This window comes from Phragmites australis, chromosome 20 (genome assembly GCF_958298935.1).
Source record: "Phragmites australis chromosome 20, lpPhrAust1.1, whole genome shotgun sequence".
In the NCBI taxonomy this organism is placed as follows: Eukaryota; Viridiplantae; Streptophyta; class Magnoliopsida; order Poales; family Poaceae; genus Phragmites; species Phragmites australis.
The window spans coordinates 21,639,805-21,656,753 of record NC_084940.1 but is presented as its reverse complement, the minus strand read 5'-3'; the positions used below and the strand labels follow the sequence as shown (position 1 = coordinate 21,656,753).

The window sequence follows — 16,949 nt, the reverse complement described above, 5'->3', positions numbered from 1 at the left end:
ACTCGCCTCACCGCAGCTCCTCTGTCCAATTTGAAACCGCGGTGAGCTCCCCGAGCTCTCTTCTTCCTTCCGCGTGTGTTATTTTGGGCTTAGCCCGCGGCCGACGCGCTCCTCCTCGCTCGATCGAGCATCGCCACCCATGGCCGCACGTTGTCGGCCGTGCTTCGATCGGGCCCAGCAGCCGATGAGCATACCGTTGAGTCCACATGCCTGCGTAGATGTTCTGGGAGTGATCGGCAGGGTCGATTACGCCGCCGTTTGGCCACTGGAGTGCTTGACCGAGCCGCCGCCATTGATTGCCGCTGTTTGCCATCGATGGCCGCCCTCCGGTCGTCGCCGGTGACAACACATCCCTCAATCGAGTCCTCCGTGTCACACTGGTGCCGCCGGTGCTCTCCACTGACTACGCCATGCTTCCATTCGCTGCCAGCGAGTTCGTCGTGCCGCCGGTACTGTGCCGCCCCGTCCTCGCTCAATTTTGACCCGAGTCAAAACCCCCGGGCCCACTGTCAATGACTATGGCTAGCCGGCCGGGTGTGCAAAAAGGATTCCGGGCTATTTTTCTATTCGGATATTCCAGAAGATGTGAAATTGAATTTTGGTTCAACACATAATTTGGCTGAAACTTCTAAAATACATAGAAAATTGTATATAGCTTCAAAAATCATGAAACTATTTTTGATGGGTTTATATGATCATTATCTACATGTTAAAAATACTGGGAGATATGAAATGTGTATTTAAATTGCATGGGTTAATAAAATAAGTTTGAGCTTAATTAATCCATAATTAAATGTGGGTAACTCCAAAATTGATGAAATCAATTTTGTAAATCTTGTTAATTGTTTCCCTGCTCATTAAAAATAATCACCCTCATGTTAGAGATGATTAAATTCCTATTTAGGGGTAAGCTTTGTGTTAAGCTTAGTTAATCCAGGAAAATGAGTAGATGCTTAACATGAATCCAAATTAAGAAAATTTTGAGGCTTTCAAACTCGTGTCATGATGCATTTCATTTCCAGTGACATTATGCGTTGTGGAGCATCCATCATTCCATATCATTCGTGCTCATCATTGCATGCATTCTTCAGTAGTGAACGAAGAACTAGAGTGTGACGCGAGTGTGATCGAGGGTGACACCGAGGCACACCACTTCTGCGAGTTCTTTTCGGGAAGTATCAAGCAAACCCCAGAGCACCAAGGCAAGCATCTAAGCATACTGCACCCTTTGTTCAAATTAAACGGAGTCTAAAATTGATAAATTATGCTTTATGTATGTTTGCATATGTTGAGTCCAGTGTCAGGCTGATATGGGTAGAACCTATGTTGATGCATTATCTTTGCATTGACTTATTAATGAATCCTTATCCTTGTAGCCTTGGTGATATAGTTGGTGTCTAGCTTCAAAGTTTATTCGAAATGCTTAGGTCCTCGGTAGAAGTCGAGCGACGGTGCTGCCGTTGTTCACGAGCCTAGAGCTTAATCACTATTCATAGATACAAAGATGAGGTTGAGATGGATGGTTGAGATGTGAGATTGAGGCCAGATGTGGGCGATGTTAGAGGTATCTTCTGCCCAGGAGGAGTCCTCTGGGTAGTTCTGGAGAGAAACCCGGATACCATAGACCACTTGCATCTTTTAAGACCGTCTGTCGGTACAGTTGGCTCTAGCACTTACCGTACTCACCACATGCTGATCTAATGGTAGGTAAGCCGATTATCATATACCGTGCCAACACTTGCCTTGCGGCTCTATGACACATAAGAGAAAAGAAAAGGAGAAGTAAGGTGGTGGGGAGGCAGAGGTGTCCGGGACACGCTCGCAGTAACCCCGGTGCCATAGGGGCATTACAAGTGGGTGGTTTCGGGTATGAGAAAGGTTGACTCGAGTACCGCCTTGTGTGTACTTTCACGAGTAGCACAAGCTGAATGGTCCTCAAGTCGTGTGGTTAAAGTTGTACCCCCTGTAGGGTGTAAGAACAATTCGAATTGCCGCGCTCTTGGTCATGAGCATGCTATTGTTTCATTTGTATCGGTCGTAGAGTTTACGAATATGGGATAAGGTTACGGTGTGATGGTTTGGTTGGTGGTTTGTTGATGAGGTACTATGGTTACTATACATATATGTTCAAGTTGTAGTTTACAGGGTAGCAAGGTAGTTGTTTTTGGAGTTAAGTATAGATGCTCGCACATCTGTGTCTAGGTTGCTTACCGCATATGTTTTACTTAACCTTGTGGCCTACTCTTCCTAACTGCTCAATGCATAATCCTTGGAGTCGAGCTAAGTATATGTGCTCTATATGGATTAAGTCTTGCGAGTACCTTCGTACTCATGCCTGTGCTTTCAGGTTCTACTGGTGAGGGTGATGCGGTGTTTGGCTACTTCGTGCCTGCCGATGCAGGTGGCGGGCAAGAGTAGTGCATCCTACTCTGGTGAGGCGTAGATTTTGGGGTGGATCCTAAGGGCATATGGTTCCACTCTCCTTTTGTTGTTGTTAAGGTTTTATTCTTCCGCTGCGTAGTTTCTCTTTATGTAAACTGTTGCAAATGCTTGCATGCTTAAGAATTTGTAATAACTTTAATTACTCGTTTTTTCTGAAGCTATGTTGTGATACGCATGTTGGAAAGGCATGTGTTCCGATCTTGGGCATAAAACACGCTTTGGGACTACCGAAATGGTATTCTGGTTAATCACTGAGGTTGTGATTATGAATAATGATCCTCCTGATGATTAATTAGAATACTATGTGGACGTTCCTCACAGCTGCGCAGACGTTTCATCAATCTGAGTCACCAAACTCACGATAAAAATATTTGAATTTACAGTTTTCAACTTTGTGGTCAAATATATGGCTTTTTCATTGATTCATACTAGTTTTACACTAGATCCTAGCCAAAAGTTTATAGTTAATTATGTGGCTCTATCTGTACTAGTTTTGGACATTTATTTATGGCTTCAAATAAAAAATGATCAACTACAAAGTTGTAGATCTCGACGAGTGCTATAATTTTCATATAAAGTGTGTCTCCATCTGACTTTGAATGAAAACATTATAAGATGAGTTGTCATCGACTACCACTGAAACTTTGTTAAGATTATTTGGGCATTTAATGATGTCAAATTAAAAAAAATTCAACTACAAAGTTGTAGATCTCATAAAGGGCTACAATTTTCATGTAAAACTTTTCCTCATCCTATTTCTTATGGAAAAGTTATGAACTTTTTAAGACAAGCTATCATCCATTATCACTTTTAGTTCATAACACGAACTGGCAGTGATACTTGATGGAATATCACTACCGATTTGTGGCTAGAATCAGTCGTGATAGTTCAAGTATCACTATCGGCCGGTGCTCTCACCTGGCAGTGAAGCACCATTGGCTAATTCTTGCCACATAATTTTTGAACCGGCAGTGTTCCCCATCACTACTAACTTATAAGAAACCGGCAATGATAGGCTAGCATATAACGTCTATTCTGTAGTAGTGAATCTTTATCCGCTTTTTTTTAAAAGATAATATTTATATTCGTGCAACTATGGAGCACATTTTTTGCTCTTCGTATTTGGGGATTGCATCTCCGTCAACTGAGTCTATAATCTTTGGCATTTGCTGTTATAGTTGGTAACGTGTGCCAGAGGCGCAAGAGACGGGAGCAAGGAAAGGAATATGAACAGGAAGGAAGATAAAGAAGGGAAAGAATAAATATGGAAAAGAGCAGTCCGGTTCTATTTGTACTACTTAATATATAGTCTTCTATAATTAGCTTTTCCATGTTTAGAGTTATAAGATTTGTTGCTAAAAATAGAAAAGGTACGGTTGCACCTTAGGCTTTATAACTAGAGGGGTGATTTGGAGATTAAGCAAACAAAAAATCAATAAAGTCTTCCCTCTTCTACCTCCAAGTTGTTCTTCCCTTATCTCTCTTCAACAATCAACAGAACGGCGCCCAGGAAATTTAAGCCTGGGTCTAGACCACTCCATTGTTATTACCTACGATCAAAGGGTAATAACATTTGCATTTGAGGATATAGCTGTTACATTCAAGTTTGATGTATGTATATCAGGTAATTTTTTTTAAAGAAGCATTCATTTAGTTCAACTAGTGATCATAAATGGATACATTAGAAGCCAACTAGATCGATACAATTCCCGCATATATCTGCATCAGATAAATATACGGAATTGCTACATAAAATCATGTAAAATTTCTACATTCCAAACGTGCATTTAGAGATGGATCAACTAGATACAATTGCATGCAATGTATATTTGATAAATGCTACCTGTGTCCCTGGATCATATGTATATCTAAAGCTAGATATTAATTATTCCCTCCATTGAAGAATATAAGGTGTATTTTGTTTCAAAAAATCAAATCTCATAAGTTTTGACCAACAATTAGTTAAATTATTTGCATATTTAGTATACAAAATTTGTTTCAATAGATTTGTATTTCAAAATACTTTTAATATGATGTTGATTTTATAGCAATTGACAGTATATTATTAGAAAAATTAATGGTCAAAATTTACTTTTGATGATTTTTAAAAATAAAATATGTCTTATATTCTTGAATGGAGGGAGGAGTATATAGCAGTAGGTTATTCTTCTATTACTTATTGGAACGGTGCAGCTACCATTTTGCCAGAAATAGTGGGGAGGCCAGAGAGGGAGGGAGGGTCAGGCAGGCCATGCATGCATGAACCAAACTGCAATCACCACTCTTCTTCCTCCCTCCATTCTCCTGTCTGCCCTCCGCAATCTCTCCCGAGGCCATCGTCTCCGTGGTAAACCAATCAATTCACACCTCGCATGCATTTCGTTTCTTGATCCTTCCATGTGCATGCATTTTTTAGATTAATCTCTCCGTTGTTATTGGCCATTAGATTCTGCAATTCAACAAACTTTTCACATGGAGTTCTCGCTTCACATCTTTTCGGTGGCTCCATCTTGATCTCGCCATTGATCAGCTGTTGATTGATCGATTGTTCAGGCTGGTGGTGCAGGGGCGTGTTGCTTATCGTAGCTACTGATAATAATAACACGAGGACATCATCCCTTGGTCATGTCTTCTTCCGCTGTGATGGCCACCACGCCCAGCAGCAGTAGCGCAGCCACGACAGAGGGCGGCGAACCATCCCGGGCACCGTCGCTGCGGCACCGTGCAATGAGTGCATCATCGAAGCTGCTCCGGAGCTCACTGAGCCGCAAGTCGCTGGGCCGCCGCAGCAGCAAGGTGATGTCGGTGGCGATAGAGGATGTGCGCGATGCGGAGGAGATGCGGCAGGTGGACGCGTTCCGGCAGACGCTGGTGCTGGAGGAGCTCCTCCCGGCCCGCCACGATGACTACCACAGGATGCTCCGCTTCCTCCGCGCCCGCAAGTTCGACATCGACAGGTCCAAGCAGATGTGGTCCGACATGCTCCACTGGCGCAAGGAGTTTGGCACTGACACCATCATCGATGTCCGTGCATCATGCCATCCTTCTTCTTCCTCTATCCCTTTCTGAAGTTCATGTGAAATTCTCATGTTCCCAATAGCTAGCGCGTCATCTCAATGAGTTGAAATAATTGTTGCAGGATTTCGAGTTCGAGGAGATGGACCAAGTGCTGGAGCACTACCCGCAGGGGCACCACGGCGTTGACAAGGATGGTCGGCCGGTGTACATGGAGAAGCTCGGACAAATCGACACAACCAAGCTCCTGCAGGTCACCAGCATGGACCGCTATGTCAAGTACCATGTCAGGGAGTTTGAGCGTGCCTTTGCTGTCAAGTTCCCCGCGTGTTCCATCGCTGCCAAGCGCCACATCGACCAGAGCACCACCATCCTCGATGTCTCTGGAGTGGTACGTCTTCATCCCCGTCTCCACCACCTTGATGGCACCATTGCTGACTGCTTCTTATCGTGGTGTCGACCTCTCCTCAGTTTCATCACATAACACATATATATTGTGTGTAGGGGTACAAGAACTTCAACAAGGCTGCAAGGGATCTCATTGGCCGCCTCCAGAAGATCGATGGAGATAACTACCCTGAGGTATTTTTACGACTAGTAATCATAATTTTCTAGAAGTGATTACGGCATTTTTCTGCTGCTGCTGCTATTTATGTATAATTGCCAGTAATTTTGAATCAATGTATAGACGCTTTGCCGGATGTTCATTATTAATGCGGGTCAGGGGTTTAGGCTCCTGTGGAATACTGTCAAGTCCTTCCTTGACCCCAAGACCACAGCCAAGATCCATGTAACTTATCATCTCTGATCTCATGTTTGCACTTGATTAGAGATGTAGTTACATGTACTGGCATTATGTACCCTTCTCCTTTGATGTAGGTCCTTGGCAACAAGTACCAGAGCAAGTTGCTAGAAGTAATTGATGCCAGGTTTGCACAAGACACTACCTACTCAAGTTTCTGCAGATTTCATACTACACCACCATGCAAATATGCTAGTTTTTCAGTAATGTTGAAGTGCAGAAAGTAGAACCGATGAACATCAGGGTATAGGCTCACTTATTGTGCTTAATTCTCTTGTCGAAATCCAACAGCGAACTGCCTGAGTTCCTCGGTGGCACTTGCAACTGCGAAGGTGGTTGCATGCGTTCCGACAAAGGACCGTGGAAGGACCCTGAAATCCTAAAGGTTTTCAGACACTTCACTTAAGATACACGAGCCATAGCTTATCTGATAATTTTACCTTCACATAAATGTACTACCTGGTGCTGATCTACCTTAGAAAAACAACAATCTGAACATTTCTTGTTCGGTCTGACGTTGATTTGGTTGTTCAGATGGTCCAATGTGGCATGGGGAGATGTGGGATGAACAGCTCGAACCCTCATGAGGTCGATGAGAAAATTGTCACTGAGGACGATATAGTACCCCTTCCCAAGGTGTTATTGGTGTTCTCATTTGCCAGATTCTTTATTGTACACCATTGACAATCTTTCTTTTTTTTGCATTTCTGAACAATGCTTCAGTACTTGAATGGAATGATTTGTAGCGCACATTGATCGCTCTTTCGCATGCACTTTCCTGTGCAGAAGCAAGAATCCTTGCGACGCGACTCTGTTGATTCACCTAAGATCCCACGCGAAACGATTGAGCATCCACAGATGTCCCCTCTCCATGAGAGGAAAATTTCAGAGACGAAGGTATCTGATTGCTACATAGTTCACCCTACACATGTTTTGAGTAATCAAGAAACATAGCATTTGTCGGATTTGCTACAATAGCAAGCAGCTTAGACTCTTCCATACTATTAGTATCATGTACATTTACATGGAATTTGTAGGCTCCTCCTGGCAAAGATGGTAACTCTGCTCGTTACAACGATCTCTTTGACAAGAACATGGAGTTCAATTGGAATGATGAGGTCAGCGCCGAGAAGCTTGCTATCGCGCGAGGTCAGACTCGCATCCTTCACCCCCCCCCCCCCCTCCAAAAAAAAACACCACACAAGAAGAAAATAAAAAACAGTGATGAACAAAGCGAAGCATGTCGTGTGATGATCGAGTTATGAAGAGAATTGCACCATGAACCTTGGCACAGATATGTACGCCTCGTTGCCGGACACGTACAAGCAGGACGACGGCGGCGACCGGCAGGTGGTGTCGGGGTTCATGGCGTTGGTGATGGGCGTGGTGGCCATGTTCCGCGTGGGCAAGATTGTGCCAAAGCGGGCCATAGATGCGGCCATGAGCATTGCCACCATGGAGGCGATGGCCAAGAACCGGAGGCTGCAGCAGCAGCAGCTGGCCGGGCCAGACATGGTGATGGTGTCGGCCATGCAGTACCAAGCGCTGGTGAAGCGGCTGAGCGACCTGGAGGAGAAGGTGGCAGCTCTGGTGGCGAAGGCCCCGGAGATGCCAGCGGAGAAGGAGGAGTTGCTAAAGGCCGCCGTTAGCCGCGTCGAGGCCCTCGAAACCGAGCTCGAATCAACCAAAAAGGTACTTTCATGTGACGCATCAGCTCTGCATTGCATACACATGAAGACTGTCTGATAGTTTCTAGCAGTAGTAATCACTAGCAACACATTCTCTGATCTCAAAATTAGCATGAAGATAAAGAATGTTAAGCATTAGCACCAACCAAATATGCCTGTCAAACAACGTTTGATGCTTGCAGCTGTTGGAGACATCGGTTGGGCAGCAGGAAGAGGTGCTGGCTTACATCGAGAAGAAGAAAAAGAAGAGCAAGATGGTAAGTGATCATATTACTTGTGCTGCAGTGTTTTCTGTCAGTACCATGCCAGCATTCCGCACCATCGTCCGGAATTCAGGATAGCCTGCAGTGTTGGTTGGTTTGTTGGTTGGCATTCGAGCTTTGTGCATTGCTTCACTAGTCTCGTCTGATTTCATTAAAGTTTTGCCTCCAACAGCAGAACCCGTTTCGTTGGTGAAGCGCAAGCGAAGGACGATCCATGGCCCCTGGAGCAATGAAATCCTTGAATTTCTTGTGTCTGTGCCTATGTCTTGTGTACCCTGTGCCTTTGTCCTCCTGCTACTAAAACGAAAAAAGGTAAACAGCGGGAAAAAGAATACAAAAGGTGAAACAAAAATGTCTCTATTGCTGCTAAACTATCAAATTGATGTCCAACCATGAGTGTACCCCACTGCTGTGCAGCTGCAGCCTATGAAACATATATATGTATCAAGTGTAAATTGCTTGTTGGACTTAATCCTTGTTGTGGGCCTCGGGGACTTCGATTGAAGTCTAGAGTCCTGGTTGTAACTTGATCGTGCGGTATGCACGGGAGTAGTTAGAGTTCGAGTTGGAGTCGGATCCTGGGATGGCATGATTTGTGTTAGGATTCGGAGTTAGTAGGTCGCTATAAATATGAGTTGTAATCTCTAATTTTTTGCAACCAAGACACAGAGTCGTGCAAGTCACAAGTTAACAGAGTCGAAAATTCCTCCAGAGAGCCTCACGTTTTGTTCCTGTTGATCTTCGTTCTCGCCGAGTGTACGCGACTCAGGAGTTGCTGGGCACTACTGGTCGATCGGCGTGATCAAGAGCAGCACGTACACGGCTGATAGCCAGACTAGTCGTGGTCGAGCACGTACGACAGGTCACTCTTCTAGTCACTCGGGTGGTCGAGGAGCCTGGTCGTTTGTGTTGTCATGAATCCGGAGTGGTCACGCTCATGATCGATTGGTCGGACCCAACATTTGGTATCAGAACCGGTAGGGCACAGAACTAACTTGTGAAGATGTCAATCGTTCCTCAGGACGAGGCGGCACGGGAGAGCGACGGTGGGCCGTTCCTGTACCTGCACTTGACGGCGACATACTACATGAGCTGGGTGATTCGCTTGTAGGCGATGATGGAGGATCAAGGTGTCTGGGTGGCAGTCGAGCCAGTGGCTAGTGCAGCCGTCGACGAGAAGGACAAGAAGGCGAGGTCGCATCTCTTCCAAGCGCTATCGGAGGACCTCCTGATGCAGGTGGCAAGGAAGAAAATTGCAAAGGAGGTCTAGGACTATCTCAAGACAACGTTTATTGGTGCGGATCATGTCAAGAACACGTGGCTTCTAACGTTGAAGAGCGACTTCAACACCATGCACATGCAGGAGGGAGACAGCCTGGACCAGTACGCCGGAAGGCTCAACAGCATGTCCGTCAGGTACGTAAACCTAGGGGATTGACGACGCTGCATTGGTCAAAAAGCTGTTCGACACCATGCCGGATCGCGGATTGATTCCTGAGTGTGATTACGGGATCGAGCAGTTCTACGACCTCGACAAGATGTCGTTCGAGGAAGCCGTGGGGTGGCTTAAGGCGTTTGAAGAACGTGCTTGCCCATGTGCATCCGGTGGCAATAACATCAGCGACAGCTAGCTCCTGTTCACTCAGGCCGAGTGGCAGGCGTGGCAAAAGAAGGATGGTGGCAACTCCTCATCAAGCAACAAGAGCAAATCCCACCTTGCTGCAGATAGCAGCAACCGCGGCCGGGGTGGTCGTGGATGCGGCAGAGGTGGTCGCGGTGGGATGTCGCGCAATGATGAGGAGAGCGGCTCAGGCGGCGGTCGCCGCAACAAGAGCCATATCAAGTGCTACAACTGGTACAGGATGGGGCACTACACAAACGAGTGCAAGGCATCAAAGAAGAAGGAAGAGGAGACACATCTCACTCGTGCTGATGACACCAAGCCAACCCTGCTACTTGTGGTGTTAGAAGAGCCAGCACAAGAACAGCAGCACCGGCGCGGAGCCGTGCTACTGAATGAGGAGAAGTTGAAGTGGAAACTACGCAACACAACAGAGGGAGGCTCCAGCTCTGAGGTCTGGTACCTGGACAATGGGGCCAGTAATCACATGATCGATGACAAAGAGAGGTTTAGAGAGGTGGACAAAGGTGTCACTAGCAAGGTAAAGTTCGGGGATGGCTCCACGATACAAATCATGGGCTTAGGGTCTGTCGTGTTCAGTTGCAAGAATGGTGACCAGTGGCTGTTGTAGGAGATCTACTACATTCCAAGACTGTGTAGCAATATCATCAGCCTAGGACAACTTACCAAGGTTGGACATAAGGTGATCATGGATGCTGAGCATCTATCCGTATATGATAGCAGTCCTGCGCGATTGCTTATGAAGTTGAGGCGAACTCCAAATCGCCTCTACAAGATCGAGTTGCATCAAGCGATGCCAGTATGTCCCTTAACCAGCCTTGAAGACCCGGCGTGGCTCTGACATGCGAGGCTCAGTCACGTCAACTTCATTGCTATGAAGCTGCTCACCGACAAGGGGATGGTGGCAGGAGTGCCGCCGATCATGCACCCAAACTAGCTATGTCAAAGGTGTTTGGTGGTGAAGCAGGCGAGACAACCATTTTTGGTAGTGGCAAATTTCAGGGCAGAGAAGCCACTTGAGCTACTACATGCTGACCTCTGCGGGCCGATCACACCTTCGACTCTTACCGGTAATAGTTACTTCATGTTAATTGTTGATGACTTTACTCGGTGGATGTGGGTGTATGTGATCACAATGAAGGATCAGGCCTACTCCATGTTCAGAAAATTCAAGTTGCAGGTCGAGAACACGAGTGGGCAGTGCATTAAGATGTTGAGGACTGAACGCGGTGGGGAGTTTCTCTCTGGCGAGTTCACTCAGCTATGCGAGGAGGCTGGGATCAAACGGAACCTCACCGCGCCATACACGCCACAGCAAAATGGCGTGGTGGAGCAAAGGAACAGGACTATGATGGCGATGGCGAGGTCCCTCCTTAAGAGCATGAATGTGCCTGGAAGGTTTTGGGGGGAGGCGGTGCGGCACGCGGTGTATCTGCTAAACCACTTGCCGATGAAAGCACTGCATGATCGCACTCTGTTTGAGGACTGGAATGGAAGGAAGACACATTTGGCACACCTTCATGTGTTCGGCTGCACAGCGCACGCGAAGGTAACAATGCCATACTTCAAGAAGCTCGACGGCGAAGCCAGCCGATGGTGTACCTTGGTGCCGAGGACGGTTGCAAGGCGCATTGTCTCTTTGATCCACGGCATGGGAAAATTCATGTAAGTCATGATGTTAAATTTGATGAGAGTGTGGAGTGGAGCTGGTGTACAGGTGCAGGTGGCAGAGAGCTATCTGATTTCGATGTCGAGGAGGCAATTAGCACTGAGCTGGCGGTGGGCGGTTCTATGCCACTCACTGGTGGTCCGAGTCTGTTTGTACCCACGGCACATGATGATCAAGCTCCTTCATCGACTCCGCTGGTCGGCGAGAAAACACTGGAAGGGCCAGCAACCAGGACACGCACCGCGACATGCACAGCAGCTGCCTCTCCATCAACCCCCACCAATCTAGTGGTGCTGCCGGCACCTGAATTGCCGGTGGATGATCGGACCACACCGCTATCGAGCGGGAGCAGCAGCACAAATGAAGGGCCTGTTTGATATAGGGACATTGACGACATCATGAGAGATGCTCCAAGAGTGGATCTCGATGGCGACGTGAAAGAAGAGGCCATGCTCGTGGAGATGGAGGAACCATCTTGCTACCTTGAGGCCACTGGGTAGCAGGTTTGGGAGGATGCCATGGCCAAGGAGATTGAGTCCATAGAGATGAATAACACATGGACTCTCACAGCGCTACCGGCTGGTCACAAGCCGATTGGACTCAAATGGGTTTACAAACTGAGGAAGAACACAGAAGGAGATGTGATCAAGCACAAGGCAAGGTTGGTTGCGAAAGGCTACGTGCAGCAGCAAGGAATCGATTTCGAAGAAGTGTTTGCACCGAAGGCTAGGCTAGACATTGTACGCGTCATCCTTGCTGTTGCAGCCAACCAAGATTGGCAGGTTCATCATCTTGATATCAAGTAGGTATTCTTAAATGGTGAACTCGAAGAAGAAGTATATGTGGCCCAGCCAGAGGGTTTTGTAGTAAAGAACAAAGAGCATCTTGTGCTCAAACTCAGCAAGGCGCTGTATGGACTCTGGCAAGTGCCATGAGCCTGGAATATCCGGCTTGATAGAAGCTTAAAGCAACTTGGATTTGTGAAGTGTGCTCAAGATCACGCCATATACACAAGAGGAACAGGCCGGCATGGAGTTATTATTGAAGCTTAAAGCAACTTGGATTTGTGAAGTGTGCTCAAGATCTCATTGTGACAGGAGAAAGTCCAGAGGAGATCATGGGATTCAAGCAGTAGATGATGAGTGAGTTCAAGATGACCAATCTCGTATCGCTGAATTACTATCTCGGGATTTAGGTAGCGCAAGAAGATGGGCGAATTACAATCAAGGAAACAGCGTATGCGACAAAGGTCCTTGGTCAATTCGGTATGCTGGATTGCAATCCCACAAAATTCCACATGGAACAAAGGGCACAGCTGCATAAGGATCCAGATCGATAACTGGTTGATGCAACTGAGTATCGTCGCATCATCGGTTGCCTAAGTTATTTAATCCATACAAGACCTGAACTTTCTTTTGCTGTCGGGGTGGCAAGCAGATTCATGGAGATGCCCACGGTGATGCATTATAAGGCAGTAAAGCAGATTTTTCGGTATTTGAAGGGCACCATTCATTATGGTATTGTGTATACCAGAGGAGGAGAAACAGAGGTCATCACCGGCTACATAGATAGTGATTTGGCTAGTGACATGGATGACAGGAAGAGTACTAGAGGTATGGCTTTCTACATTAATGATAGCTTAGTGTCAAGGAACTTGCAGAACCAGAAAATGGTTGCTTTGTCTTCCTACGAGGCTGAGTTTATGGCGGCAACGGCGGCAGCATGCCAAGCATTGTGGCTTAGAAGTTTGTTGGGGGAGCTGATAGGAGAAGAGCCCAAAGGAGTCAAATTATTTGTTGATAACAAATCAGTGATTGCTTTAATGAAGAATCCAGTGTTTCATGGCCGCAGTAAACATATTGACACCAAGTTTCATTTCATCCGTGAGTGCGTTGAAGAAGGCCAGATTGAGGTAGATTTCATCTGCACGAAGGAGCAGCGAGCTGACGCTCTAACGAAGGCATTGCCAATGGTGAAGCTATTGATCATACGACATATTTTGGGAGTTCGTGATCCTGACCCACGACAAGATTAAGAGTGAGTATGTTGGACTTAATCCTTATCGTGGGCCTCGGGGACTCGATTGAAGTCTAGAGTCCTGGTCGTAACTTGACCGTGCGGTCTGCACGGGAGTAGTTAGAGTACGAGTCAGAGTCGGATCGTGGGATGGAACGACTCGTGTTAGGATTCGGAGTTAGCAGGTCGCTATAAATATGAGTTATAATCTCTAATTTTTTGCAAGCAAGACACAGAGTCATGCAAGTCACAAGTTAATAGAGTCAAAAATTCCTCCAGAGAGCCTCACGTTTTGTTCCTGTTGATCTTCATTCTCGCCGAGTGTACACGACTCAGAAGTTGTTGGGCGTTGTTGGTCGATCGACGTGATTGGTAGCAGCACATACACGGCGGATAGCCAGACTAGTCGTGGTCGAGCACATACAACTGGTCGCTCTTCTAGTTGCTTGGGTGGTCCAGGAGCCTGGTCGCTTACGTTGTCGCGAATCCGGAGTGGTCACATTCGTGATCCAGTGGTCGGACCCAACATTGCTCACTGAAGCTTTGCTTATTCTGACTGCACTGATATGATTGTACAAGTGAACGATCGTCTTATGCTCGTACATCACATCCATCTACTCTTCCAGCACGAGCTCACAAGATGTACCACTCTGTTAAAAAAGAGGATTACCTTAGAGTTGCAAAATCTCCAGCTGACACGAGCCCAGATGGCTTAGACTTGGAAAAAAGTGTGAGAGCTACCAATTTTTTGGAAAGCAGACCACTCGACCAGCCCAAGCTCTACAAACAATTCCTCTTTCTTGGCCTTTCTCTGTATGGGGCTTGGAAATCCTATGACAGTTCCCAAGCACCCAAGGTGGCTATAAGTTCCTATTTATGGCTATCAACATGTTCACTAAGTGGATTGAGGCCAAACCCATGGGGAAGATAACTACGAAAGCGACTAAGAAGTTCATGAGGAGCACAATTACTCGACTTAGCATTTCGTAATGTATAATTATAGATAACGGTAGCCAATTCAAAAGAGGGACGTTTATTGCGTTCTGTGAAGAATTTGGCATCAAAACTTGTTCCGCCTCAGTAGCTCGCCCCCAGAGCAATGATTAGGTTGAGCACGTCAATGGTATAGTCTTGTAGGGTCTCAAAACTCAGGTTTTCAACAGGCTGAAAGCCTACTCGAAACAATGGGTGAAAGAGCTTCCCTCGGTACTATGGGTCATTTGCACCTTGGCTAACAGGGCCACTAGTAAAACTCCATTCTTTTTAGTTTATGGAGAAGAAGCAGTGCTCCTAACTAAATTATGGTTCAGATCACCTCGAGTGGAAGCTACTCAGAATGGGGGAAGAGCAGTTACGAGTATCGTGATCGAGCATCTATTCAAGCATCCAGTATCAACAAGTGTTGCGTATATCATAGTTATAAAGTCTAGCTCAGGAAATTAGCTGCTGGAGACCTTGTCCTATGAAATGTGCAGAAACAAGCTCGACACCATGAGTTATCACCTAAGTGAGAAGGACCTTACATATTAGTTGAAGTTACTCAACTTGGATCAGTATGGTTATCTACTCCAAACGGTTAGATACCCGATAACTTGTGGCACATCGATCAACTCTGACAGTTTCATAAAAAGACAAGGTAAGTTATAGTTAGGTCAATTACATTCGATTAGACTAACTATCCTATCACATACTTTTTCCTCTCGACCTGTATGGGAAGTGCAAAGTTAATAGGAAGGATCCACTTAACTCTTGCAAATAGGGAAGATCTACCACCTCCAAGAGTTCATAAGCATGTGGACCCCTACTTTCCCTTGAATGAGTCGAGGAACCTCTTATACTCTTCCCCAAGGCGGCAACTGATTACCCCAGGAATTGGACATAACGGTCAGGGAAAATGGCCAATTCAGAAACCTAGTTGGAGCCGCTGACTGGCGCTGGCGGGCCTGAAGAGTACTCCATGGACCGTGGGGGCGATTTCGCAGTGGTCGGTAGAGAAGATGACCATGCTTTCTTCACCACCGGGGGCTCGGGTGCTTCATCGCCAAAGACCTCGTTGGCTACCCTGTCGATTGTCACACCTAGTTTTAACGTACAATACCAGATGTTGCTTATGTATGCCCTGGATTTTCAACACACATAAAGACGTTACAAGTTGAAGCAACAAAAACAATACTTTCATAGAATAAATGTTAACTCTTACAACAATTAACATGTATTATCTTCTATGTCGCATGGCATAGAGAAAAATAGCAAGTGTGAGCACATGACGCGCTCAATAAGTGTACAGGAGAATAATGATATGCAAGCTTATAACAATGCTAGGCTAACACAAGGGTTTATTTGCATAAATGTGAGTAAAGTAAACAATTGAACTTTAAAAGCATTGAGCAATTATTAAGTGAATTTAACCCAATTAAACCAACCATTAACCAACTCCCAAAAGTAATTATCTTTTTAACCATATCCACCTTGTACCACCAATACCACCAAACCATAACTGTAACCCAAACCATCTAATCATGTGAGGATCCAAGTCTCTCATGACCATGAGCACGACTGATATATCAGATTTTACACTCTGTAGAGGTTGTCCAGCTTTTCCCATGAGACGTGATTTCATCACTTGCATGCAAGTGACTAAAGTATCCAGTTTGCCCGTATTTGTACAAAACACTTACACACTTCCAAGGTATGCAGCCAAGAGATCACTGCAAGGTTGCTACAAAGTTTCTTCTAGTATGTGCATGCACTCTAAGGTTTCACTGCCAAGTTTTATGGAACAGACGTAGCTGTCCTACCCAGAAGCCCCCTCTTGCGCCAGATGGTTCTTATGATCTTACATTCATTCCCCACATGTCCACTTCCACTAGCCAAATGGTTCTAGCTTAAAAGCCTTCCCCACACGTCCACTCCTACCATTTGGCACACACAAACTATAATCCACTAATTAATAAGCCAGGACCTCCCATAAAGGCTCATGATTGACACGTTACTCCTTGGGTTGTCGCTCCATGAACCAGTCCTTAATTATGTCGCTTGAGCAAAGACTAAACTAACAACATAACCATGACAAACCATAAACACCCCTTTTCTCAAAGCCTAAGGTTCCATGTTGCTAAACCATTAACAAATTAACCATCATCTTTGCTTATGTTCATTAGTCAAGTATAAGACACTTCCCAGAATCCTAACAGCATGGCTAAGCACTTCTTCTCAAAAGACTCATACCAACTACCATTTAGGCTTCAAGGGATGTGCAAAGAATAACTAGGGCAAACCCTAACATAGATGACTACCCATCAAGTAGACATTGCATGCAATTTTGTAAAACAAAATATTTAAAAATATAGGTTCAATATGATCAAGTAGTACACTTTTCTTTTACCCAATCTTGCTCCGTTTTGTCAAAACC

General features: G+C 45.7%; 1 protein-coding gene across 1 annotated transcript; it reads left to right on the top strand.

The window, feature by feature from the left end:
- The first annotated feature begins 5,127 nt into the window (after positions 1-5,127).
- Positions 5,128-8,403, top strand: LOC133901780 (phosphatidylinositol/phosphatidylcholine transfer protein SFH12-like). The gene is made up of 12 exons (XM_062343271.1): positions 5,128-5,466; positions 5,582-5,848; positions 5,962-6,039; positions 6,146-6,247; positions 6,337-6,386; positions 6,551-6,644; positions 6,794-6,895; positions 7,046-7,156; positions 7,297-7,408; positions 7,554-7,951; positions 8,130-8,204; positions 8,368-8,403. The coding sequence occupies exons 1-12, from the start codon at positions 5,170-5,172 to the stop codon at positions 8,401-8,403; spliced, it is 1,722 nt and encodes a 573-aa protein (XP_062199255.1). The 5' UTR covers positions 5,128-5,169.
- Positions 8,404-16,949: the final 8,546 nt, after the last annotated feature.

Coding starts and splice junctions, on each gene's coding strand:
- LOC133901780 (XM_062343271.1), top strand. CDS start 5,170: ATGAGTGCATCATCGAAGCTGCTCCGGAGCTCACTGAGCCGCAAGTCG. Junction 7,409..7,553: donor GAAGCTTGCTATCGCGCGAG/GTCAGACTCGCA, acceptor ACCTTGGCACAG/ATATGTACGCCTCGTTGCCG. Junction 8,205..8,367: donor AGAAAAAGAAGAGCAAGATG/GTAAGTGATCAT, acceptor ATTTCATTAAAG/TTTTGCCTCCAACAGCAGAA.